General features: G+C 49.4%; 4 protein-coding genes across 4 annotated transcripts; 1 reads left to right on the forward strand and 3 right to left on the reverse strand.

Annotated features, from left to right (window-relative positions):
• On the forward strand, positions 1-1,464 carry BU24DRAFT_469489 (DNA-binding domain of Mlu1-box binding protein MBP1; the record flags this gene model as incomplete). The annotated part of the gene is made up of 4 exons (XM_033532611.1): positions 1-364; positions 412-527; positions 575-659; positions 719-1,464. 4 exons carry the CDS (start codon positions 1-3, stop codon positions 1,462-1,464), a joined length of 1,311 nt encoding a protein of 436 aa, XP_033389064.1.
• A 337-nt stretch (positions 1,465-1,801) lies between these two features.
• Positions 1,802-2,951, reverse strand: BU24DRAFT_7630 (glutathione-S-transferas-like protein omega 1). The gene is made up of 4 exons (XM_033534615.1): positions 2,811-2,951; positions 2,572-2,754; positions 2,161-2,508; positions 1,802-2,097 (listed from the first exon to the last, which is right to left on the reverse strand). The coding sequence occupies exons 2-4, from the start codon at positions 2,737-2,739 to the stop codon at positions 1,882-1,884; spliced, it is 732 nt and encodes a 243-aa protein (XP_033389065.1). The 5' UTR covers positions 2,740-2,754; positions 2,811-2,951; the 3' UTR covers positions 1,802-1,881.
• Positions 2,952-3,364: 413 nt separating this feature from the next.
• On the reverse strand, positions 3,365-4,352 carry BU24DRAFT_7643 (uncharacterized protein). The gene has a single exon (XM_033534616.1). It carries the CDS (start codon positions 4,161-4,163, stop codon positions 3,513-3,515), a length of 651 nt encoding a protein of 216 aa, XP_033389066.1. The 5' UTR covers positions 4,164-4,352; the 3' UTR covers positions 3,365-3,512.
• A 661-nt stretch (positions 4,353-5,013) lies between these two features.
• On the reverse strand, positions 5,014-5,751 carry BU24DRAFT_456769 (uncharacterized protein; the record flags this gene model as incomplete). The annotated part of the gene is made up of 2 exons (XM_033531473.1): positions 5,014-5,560; positions 5,618-5,751. 2 exons carry the CDS (start codon positions 5,749-5,751, stop codon positions 5,014-5,016), a joined length of 681 nt encoding a protein of 226 aa, XP_033389067.1.
• Between the last annotated feature and the right edge of the window lie 4,895 nt (positions 5,752-10,646).

A 10,646-nucleotide genomic window follows, 5' to 3' on the forward strand; every position in this document is an offset into this window, starting at 1 on the left:
ATGCGGATTCCCTTACTGCTAAACCCCATCAAGTGCGGCGACTACCATGACTATCATGATGATGACCGCACTTCAGAGAGCCCGACGCCTGCCCCGGCCCCGCGGCCGATTGTTCCATACACAGCTGGCAATAAGAGGCAGAAGATCCCCAAGGATGCCGCCATCTTCACGGAGGGAGCCAAGGTCAATGGACCGGTCAACTATCCCCCGTACGAGTACATGGATGACAAAGAGCTTCAGGCTCAGCATCGCAAGTTCCAGATATACCCGAATGGCAATATCAGACAGAAGGGGCCGCGCCGCATTCCTTATAACAGTGACAAGAAGGACTTCATGAACAAGACTGGGCGAGACGCCTTCGAAGGTTCGTTGGATCCGATCTCAGAAAGGCTCATACTCACATCGTCTTAGTGTTTCAGTACCAGTTCAGGGTGCCTGGTGATGAGAAAGACTACATCCTGCTATGGGATTACCAGGTCGGTCTTGTTCGCATGACTGCCCTCTTCAAGTGCTGCAAATATTCCAAGGTTAGTAGAAGATCTTCACGTCCTGAGCTTCATTCTTACGATTTTAGACAACACCGGCAAAAGCTCTCAGCTTGAACCCTGGCCTACGAGAGATCTCTTATAGCATCACTGGTGGCGCACTGGCAGCACAAGGTAAGTGACCGAGCCCCATGCCGCGATGCTATATGGCAACAAGTACTCACTCTATCTAGGCTACTGGTTGCCTTACGAAGCCGCGAAAGCGATTGCCGCCACATTCTGCTACAACATACGGCACGCTTTAACCCCCGTCTTCGGATACGAGTTCCTGTCCATGTGCATCCACCCCAAAGACCCCACGTTTGGCAAATTCGTAATCAACCCAGAGATTGTCAAATTCTGCGCGGAGGATTGCAAGCAGTGGAAGAAGAAATTGAGTTCAGGCAGGAATCCAGCAATGAGTTCCAGTCCCGACATGATGGGCCCCCGAACTCCACACCTGAAGTTCTCCTTCCCACCCTGGGGTGCAAAGAGTACTAGGGCACGGCATCTGAAGCTTGCGGATACAGATAGCGAGTACGGGACTGATGAGGACATCAGCGAAAAGGGTCTCTTCTCGCCCGAGATCTCACCCCGCAGTACCACATGGACAACGGTCAATCGATCACAATCCCCTCAAACGTTACCTACATACAGCCCTCCTCAGCATTGGGCCACATCCTGTCCCATCGGATACAGCGACGAAGACTTTAGAGCTAAACGTACATTCTCAAAAGTCACATATGGAGAGGACAGCCAGGCACCATTCACAGCCTCCGCCTTCGAGATGGATCTCGTATCCGACTCGGGGTCGTCTCTTCCAGAGAGGCGTCACTGTGAACACGACCTTGACGCAGCGGAGATCCTTCTCCAGTTGAGCTCGGGAGACGAGAACATGATACACCGTCGCAAGAGACTTCGTCGGGGCCCTGGGTCCTGACGGGTTCCTGACGGGTTCCAGATAATGAGGAATGATGTTCACGAACACTGGAGGCAGCTATTGTAACGAAACACACCTGTAGCCTTCTGGCCTAGTTCAACATGCAGCGATACTGGCAGGCACATACCCAATTCACGGTGGCAATCACGATTTCAAAATAACCTTTTCGTTCGTAGAGCTGGCGTTTTCGCGGGTTGGGATTCTTTGTTTTATGGTAAACATAGCTTAGGTTATAACTTGGTCGAGCATTCATGTTAATCTGAAATGAAAGATTAACCAACACCGAAACTTGAAAGCAAAAGCAAATGAAAACTGTCGTTCATTCGTTTCGATTGTGTACTTCTGAAGTGAAATCTCCCTCCATGAAATTACCCCGCGATACTCTTTTGCATATTACCCTTCACTGACGTGGCGGACTTACTTGGCTTGAGCCTTCAGCTTCGCAATCCTTGCTTGGGTACCGGCGATGACCTTCTCTTCGTCCCAAATGTAGGTGACGCTATCGTGCTTGATGACCTCTGCGGCCCATTTCGAAAAGTTAGGAAGGGCTTCAAAGCTGGACAAAGTGGACTTCGGAATGATGTCATGCTTCGCCAGAGCATAGATACGCAGGACAAATGGCGCAGTAAGAGCCTAACGATACCGTCAGCGAACAAGAACAACAACTAATTGATCATCTACACAGCCAAACCATACCTCAGCAAGCGTAAGCCTCTCGCTACCCCCAAAGAAAGGCTTCGCGTCCTTCAACAGCGGCTCGATCTCCTTCTCGACCGCGGCAACGAGCTGCTTCGACAGCTCCTCCTTCTCCTCCTGCGTGTCCTTCGTCAGAATCTGGAACCAAAACGAATTCGCCTTGGAGAACCACGTCTCGACGAAGAATTGGATGCGAGCGCGCGCCAGGGACGCCTTGGGGTCGCCGGTGCTGGGGACGAGGTGCGAGGGGTGGGCGTCCGCGAGGAACTGCGCGACGACGCCGGATTCGGTGATGATTTCATCTTTGACGGAGTCTGAGGAGTACTTGATTGAGGGGACGAGACCGCGCTATATTTGGGGATCTCTTAGCTATCTACCGTAGTGATTATGTGGTCTCTGGGTAGTTCATACAGGGTTGACTTCGAGGTACCATGGGTCTCGTGGTCGGTCGAGATCAATGATGGATTCTTCGTATGGAAGGCCTAGCTCTTTAATCACGATGTGTGCTCGGTGAGCCCATGGGCATCGGTGGTTAGTATAGAGTGTGATCTTGGGAGCCTCGCCGCTGACAGCTGCCATTGTGACGTTGGGAATCTGGGGTAAGTTAGCTACATGAATCAATCCAACAGCTTCGGAAGCTCTGAACTGACTAATGATGTGAGTATGAGGTGGGTCGGGGGTTGTGAGGTCAACTTCTGTTGCAATTTGAAGGACGAAACAAATATATTGTGTCTCTTTTATGATAGAGCAGAGTACGGATATATATTATATTTATTTTCCCCAGGTACGATGGCTTAGAAATCAAAGGATTGCGTCAAAGGTAAGGAAATCACACATTCGGCGAATCCCCAACGCGACCCGAATGAGGAGGGACTCCTGTGCCCCGCCATTTCGCCCACGCCATCTGACAGCGCCCAGGCCTCCTGCACTCCGCACCTCCACAGGAAATGCCCGGACAAAGCTTCACGGAGCTTGCACAACGCGATGTGAATATGCTCAGGATGGGTTTGTCCCTTCTGGAATCATGCAATTTCCTTTACGAGTCTTGGTTTCGTAGTTGCAGACTCGTCTTCCTGGAGGTCCTGGCAACCACATGTACAGTACTGGCAAGATTGGCTGTCCAAGTTGCAGCACGGGATATTACAAATCCTGATGGCACTCCGGTATTGGATTCCTCAATGATCATCTTGAATATCTTTGGGGAAAATGTTGGCTAGCCGACTCTGACAAGGAGTATCCCATCATCTGCGAACTGTTCGGCATGGCAATCCGTCGCAGCATTCGCAACCATGGCATATCTCGGAAGGTCACACTTGATGCAAGCCTCTTGATGTTTGACAAGCAACCTTCGATCACCGGATAACGCCGTCATCGTCGCTTTCGTACTTCATAACGTTATCATCATCAGCCTTCTTCTTGTTCTTCCTCTTCTCCCTCCTCTTGCGCCTCTTCTCTTCCTGCTCTTGCTCCTCCGTCAATCGATTTCGTTCCAAGCGAGTATCCAAGTCGACAACCACATCCCTCTGCTCTTCGTCTCGTTTCCGCTTTAACCACAGCAAACGGTTCCGCACATCCTCAAGTGTAGCCACAGCAACTTCCGTAGATTGTCCAATAGCCCTCAAATGCTGTATACTATTCGAGTGCTCGACGTAACTCAGGTGATCCTTGAACGTGAGATCGCAAGCCTCGCAGTAGAAACCCGCGCCCTTCCCCCTCTTCCCCGTCGCAGCACTTGCACCCACCAGAACCGTCGTCCCGACTCGAGATGCGACATCGAGCCTCGCCTGTCGCGCTTCCGTGGCCCGCACGTCGGGCGGCGTCGACGCTCGTCTGTGGTATTTCTTCCCGGCCAAGGCGGCCTCGTAGCGGGCCTTGGATTCCTCCTTCGACTTGTGGTCATGGTCCTTTGCGCGCTGCGCATACTCTTCTCGGTCCCAGGTCTTTCGGTGTGTGTCTCCGCCGGTTTTTGCGCCGCCGTAGGCGCCTTGCTTTTGCGAACTCATGGCGAGGCACGTCTGGGGAAAGGAATAACGCGTAATGCTGGACCCAGTTGGAGATAGATGTAGCAGGTAGTCTGAATGGGCTTCTTATCGTAGATTGGTCTAGTAGAGGAGAGCCTAGAAGAATTGAGTAGTGCTGCAGTTGATTAGTTTCTGGGGAAAGTTGAAGCTCGAAATCTTAGCTTCGAGGTCCAAACAGCCTAGGTAAATTCTGGCGCTAATACCAATTGGGGCAAGCCGTGGTGTTCAACTGAATGAGCTTCATGATTCGAGGTTATATAAGGTGATTAATCCTATTCAATGGTTTCAATTTAGATAATTCAGCGAGGTATCGAAGTAAAAAGCTAATTACAGAAAGAACTGAACCAATTTCGTTCAAAGAGATTAGAAAAACAAATTACTCCGCGCTATGCTTGCTCTTCAAGACACAGGGACCTCCCAATAAGCCGCGCAGGAGTGCCAGCTTGCTACGGATTCTGACAAAAACGCCGCTCAGTATGCTGGTATTGGATTCATTCGTGAGTGATCGTGTGGTACCGTATCGCGTAAGGAGTAAAGATGAAAAGGTTGCAGCCTTCGGGTTTGAAATGAGTGAGGTCAGAGAGATCCAGATGCTCTATGATCATGATGGAACCAGAATCGATCCTGTGTCAGTGGCAAGAAGGCGTTCATACCAGCTATTCGTGATGTGAGGGAATAAGAATGAAAGGCATCAAGCCGTTTCTGGGTGGAACTCTTGGCCACCAGAGTCTTGTTTGCAGATCGGGCCCGCTCTCGTAGTCGAAATGGAAATTCCAGTGTTACCAGGCGACAATTGCTCGTTAACAAGTTGTGCAGTAGTGGAAGGCTGGCCTCAATAATTGTACCTCCCAGGTGGAGGAGGATAGCCTCCACCTACGGGAGGTGTCGGCACAGGAGGTGGGCCCCTCAAATGCCGGCCCACCGCTGAGTATACCTGATCTTCTCTCAGACCAACAGAGCCCTCTCTCTCACGCCTTTGCTTCCTCTTCTTCATTTCCTTCTCTAGCCTTGAATGGTCATACCCTCGGTCTGCATATCCCGCGACGGCAAATGGAGGTTCTCTAACACGGGGTGACCTATCGCTCGGCATCCGCACCTCCACTAGACTGTAGAAATAATCCAGGACTTCTGGATAGCGGAGGACCGATGCTCGCCAATCGGCATCGATACCTCTCTTCAATTCAGCGTGTGCCTCGCCAATCTGGGCCTGCAACTGTGCAATAGCCATTGGATGTATCGGCGGGTGCCCAGAGTATTGCATATAGACGGTGTAGTAAGGTAACGATGCGAGATAGGCGGAATGTGCCTGTTTGCGAGTCGTCTTCAGTCGCTCAAAGGCGCCCAGAATGTGCATGCGAGCGTGCGCAATGACCCAGTCCCTTTGACTTGGTGAGCTCTCTCCGGTTCAACAAGACGACGGGTAGATGCGTGCCTACCTTATCTCCGCCAATCTCGCCTCCATGGCCCGCTGTTCGGCCTGGTGGACTGCGATTTGCAGTCGCTCGGATTCGCATGAGCATTCTGAGTACGCTGGAGCGTTGCAGATGGCGCAATTTGGAGCCGCATCCATTTCTTGGGGTTCAATGTTGGGACTCATCCAAGCACATTATCGCGGTGCAATCGACCTGCGAAATTGATGGGCGATCAAGGGAGGGGTAACGATCTTGTGGCGAGACCTAAGTCCTGGTGGTTTCGTCTGATGCTAGACGGTTTCACGGGTGCGAGGGAGGTTGAGTTGAGGAGACGAATGACCCTTAAGTTGGACGACGGGCATGTAGGCGGTGACGAAGTACATGATACATGATGCTGTGGACATCGGAATGGACAGGACAGGAATCAGGCTAGTTGTTGCGGTGCGGCTTATGGGGCAGTTTCGCTGTATTGGACATGCGCGGATGCGTTGGCAAGGTCGCTAATTTACCGGACGACGTCTTTTCGCATACATTCCCCGCGCTCGCCAAGCAGATTCCCGGATATCCCTTTCAGGAATTCATCGTCCTTCATCTATTATGACTACTTTACTTAGAGAATTAAAAGAATCTTAAAACTATATGTGAAGACTGCTAAGTGTAGTCCGATACCCGTCTTCCTCTTCTACGAGGCGGTCGTTACACATATCCGTTGATCGACCTCCATCGAACTAGAACATCTCCCAACGGTCAACAACGCAACACGATGCAGACTAATCAAGGTTAGTCCATGCATTGGACCAGCGGACACGACATCGATCCAGTGGCAAGGTGCTTGGATACATCTAGAAGCTATTGGCTCTGCACATATGTATGTATGTACTCCATACATGTACATTATTACATTGAGGGGGCATTGTGAACACATTGTGCAAGAGCATGCAAAGAGCGTGCAACGAATGCTCTCCCTTCATATCCCGAAGTGCAGCAACTTGCCTTTTATCGTATACGGAAAGGACTGGAGAAACATCATTGCTTGCAACATTGAGCAGCTATCTTGGCGGAATGGGTTCCAATACAATCATAGGAACTATAGACATCGAATAATGTCAAAGACCATACTCACGTTGAGGTCTATTTTAGATAAGCAGCTATTCGATGATAGATTGGTATCTCCTAGGTTTTCAATGTCCATCCAAGTCAGCCGCCGCATATCATGAGATCTTTGTACCTTTGAATCATGTTGTTGGTGGCATAGGTGCAGATGGCCTTTTGAATCGACAACCTCGGCCTTGACGGATACTATTATACCCATCTGATGTAGATCTTACTACGGATAGGAGAATTCATCTAGGAGGCGAGGATGCTGTTGCTGTTAAAACCGCTTCATGATAACCTTGATGTGCCGGACGATTAGGGAAGTATTAGGGGACAAAAGGATATTGAAACTTCGTCTTCAATCGCCATGAAAAGGGAACCAGGAGCAAGCAAGGGTCTTCTATGCCTCATGTGGATGCGGAGACCAATCCGAACGACAAGATTCGTGAGTGGAGCGGTCATCAGCGGACCTGTCTCATTGCGACTATGAGAATCTTCGTTACACACCGTCAATTGATGGCTTTGGGGTTCTTCTTAGCTAGATATACAAATGACGCTTGCTTCGAACCCTTGTAATCGCAAGTAAGGCACGGTAAGAAGCTAAGTCGGAAGCGAGTTGCGTGCCTGAACCGTCGTGAGGGTTGCAAACTGAGACATTCTTAATGTTGGTCGAATGCGAATGCGATCAAGACTGCAATCATTGTAGGTTCATCTACGCACCTCCTATAGCAATTCATCGTGCGCATATGTTCCTTTTGGCCTATCAGCACACCTTTTCGTAAGTCGCCTATAGACTGTCTCTAGTCCGCGCGTTTGGAGAAGATTGAGCGCGTCCTCGGGCCTGATCTTCATATTGCAGAGAAGCGGACCCCAGACAACGTTCTATCTCCACAACCGATGCTTGCTTGAGTACAGAACCCACTTTGAAAAGCGCATTGAATTTAAAAAATAATTCCCAGAGTGCTCAATAGCAATTGCCAAAACACATTGAAATGGACCGGAGAGGCCATTCACCAGAAATTGGCATCGGTGATCGCGGAGAATAGAGTGTCTAATGGTAGAGTCAAGCCAGTATGATATCTGGCGCTCAACCGCATTTCCTGAGACTTAGTCCGGTCAAATGTTCCTCACCCACCGGAGTTCGCTAAGGCCTTATTACAACGTTCGACGAATCAAAAAAATATCGGGACCTTATATTTCTCTACAGGATGAGTCTCCTATCTTGGCATCGACTGCATCCCGGCAGCTGGTATGTTGGTAGCGATAACTCGATTTGGGCGTGAAACCGTCGGAGTATTGGTCTCTTGGAATGTGGTCAGTATGTTATTCGATGGTCCAATACTTTCTCATGCTGTGCGGACACTGCCTTTACCCGTGCCGTTGAAACTTCCGCAATAACCTGGACCTCTACCCTGTTCTGGAAAATGTGCCGACCTACATCAAGCACAGAACGCATGACGATTCCGAATATGGCCGGATTATGACCGTTTGATTATTATCTGTTTGGATTCATGAAATGCAACGAATATATTCCGCCTAGATAGTAATCGCAGCTTGGATTCCACGTGCTTCACTATCTTGGTTAGGATGTAGTGCGAGGTGTACCAAATACCTTGATTAATGTATGCCCTTATTCCATGTTTTATAATCATAGATCTAATGTCCCCGAGCTGTTAAACGAGAGCATTACCCTATCATATCCAATGCGAAGACTTGACACAATTTGCGGACTTCACACTGTCTCCTTTCTGATGACGATTCAAGGCCTTCCGCATTTCTATATGTCCGATGAGAGAGTCCAAGGACTCCAGAGCGATAGGCCCACACCATTATCAAGGGGATTAGGAAGCATTCGAAGCCTACTTAGAGACACGTACAAGAGCAGTATGATCTGTTTGGTTCCCCAAGAGCTTCCGGTGTCTTAAGGGAGCAGGTACTTCAATGCTGTTCGATCCCCGACAATGCAGCGAGCCTGAGAGTATATCTCCGCGTCTATGCATGGCCAAAATGTACCATTTCTGGGGCTGAGGAACCTGAGGATGTGGACTTCATTCGATAAGACGGGTTGCCTACGGGAGAGAATCTGTATCTGTCCTCTTCAAAGTCACTGAAGTTGATCATTGGCAATAAGTTGATGCCACAAGAGCTCGAATCGTGGAAGTCCTTGGGAGAAAGAGGCTTCCTACGGGCTGTCACTCGCCATAAGAATGGTATGGTGGAGGTAACACTGTTGAACGAAACTGTGTCGAGATGATTGCATCCCATCTTATCGAGATATAAAGCACGAGATGGCTTTAGCCGTAAACGCTATCATCACACAGTCCGTCAACAATCACTACACAACAACCATATTCCATTTCCATTGATTACGATACCGCTGGCCGGTGTCACCTTCTATCCCATAGTTTGAGCGGGCAGTAAACATTCAATCGGGACTCTCCAACGCCTGGACTGGGTGATCACCATGCGCTTTACCTTCGTGGCCCTCGGGCTTGCAGTCCTCAACAACCATCTTGGGACGTCCTACGCGCTGACAATTGCTGAAAGAGAAGTAGCTGAAGCCCGATGGCCCGCGTACAATGATGGAGATATCGGTGTTCTCCATGCAGATCGAGACATTGGCATCGATCAAGTCGATGGGAGTCCTCTTTCAAAACGCGATGCCATATCATCAAATGACAAAAGGAAGGAGCAACCTTACCCTGGCCAGAAACCGCCCCAAAAGATGGATGAAACGAAGTTGAAGTTATTCAAGCCAATACTCGTCAAACCCGGTGCTAAAGCACCCGTTGTCAAGTTGAACGTTCCAAAGCAAGGAGTCAAAGCAAAACCACTTCCCAAGGTACCACCACCTAAGGACCTTGATGAGGCATTGTATGGTTTGGACAAGGGAGAGAAACCAGTCATGATCAAGCCCGTGGAGAAACCAAAGAAAGAGGACAAGAAGAAAGATGATTCGAAACCTGAACAAAAGCGTGAGGTTGGAGAAGTCGCCAAACGAATGTCTGGTGACCGATTTGCAATCCCAATCGCGACTTGGATCGAGAGTAAGCTCTCTCTCCTACAATTGATAGGGTCCAACTTACATTGCCATAGTATTCCAACAGATAGACGATATTTTAGCGCGGGACCGAAGAATCACACATCCAGTCATCATCAATGTCATGGGTGGCGTTTCCACACTCGCTTTGGGGTCAAGAGGCCCTGTGGGCGTAACCGAGGACTGCGACTTTTTCTTTACCGATGGAACGTCCAGGGCAATACAAATAGCGCTACGGACCGCTATTTCGCTTGTCTATTCGGCCAATACGCACTTACTAGCACCGAATTACATGAACACGGCAGTTGAGCGTTTTATCCCAAGCGGTAGCCGAACATGGATTTCCACAAGGAGTAATAGACTCATCTACCGTGGCACGAGACTCTATGTGGCTCATGGACACTTTGGTGTTAACCTGGCAGGAAAAATGGACAAAATCAGAAAGGAGCTTCGCAGAACCGGGATGATTTCAGAGAAGAATTTGCAGGACGGTGTGGCTTTAGCGCAGCAAGCTGTTGCGCAGAAGGGAGGCGTCCCAATCAGTTGGAACGATCTGAGAGAATGGGGCCATCATTTTGGTAAAGACATGAATACTGCGAAAGAGAACGTCAAAGTTGGTGGAGGCAATATCCTGTACGGTCTGCAGAGGGTTTTTGACCAAACTGTCTTTGATATTATTCTAGCTTCTTCCTCTAGTGGCGGCGCAAATTGATCTCATTGAAACTCGAGAGTAGTGATGTATCGAGGCTACTCGGTTTGAGAGCATTGGGATTGGGATTGGGATTGGGATTGGGATTGGGGTTGGGATTGGGACTGGGATTAGAAAACATTAGAGATAGACTGGGACACATTAGAGATAGACTGGGACACATTAGAGATAGACTGGGACACATTAGAGATAGACTGGGACACATTAGA

Source organism: Aaosphaeria arxii (genome assembly GCF_010015735.1).
Source record: "Aaosphaeria arxii CBS 175.79 unplaced genomic scaffold BU24scaffold_1, whole genome shotgun sequence".
Lineage (NCBI taxonomy): Eukaryota > Fungi > Ascomycota > Dothideomycetes > Pleosporales > Aaosphaeria > Aaosphaeria arxii.

Coding starts and splice junctions, on each gene's coding strand:
- BU24DRAFT_7643 (XM_033534616.1), bottom strand. CDS start 4,163: ATGAGTTCGCAAAAGCAAGGCGCCTACGGCGGCGCAAAAACCGGCGGA.
- BU24DRAFT_7630 (XM_033534615.1), bottom strand. CDS start 2,739: ATGGCAGCTGTCAGCGGCGAGGCTCCCAAGATCACACTCTATACTAAC. Junction 2,509..2,571: donor GGTACCTCGAAGTCAACCCT/GTATGAACTACC, acceptor CCCCAAATATAG/CGCGGTCTCGTCCCCTCAAT. Junction 2,098..2,160: donor AGAGGCTTACGCTTGCTGAG/GTATGGTTTGGC, acceptor CGGTATCGTTAG/GCTCTTACTGCGCCATTTGT.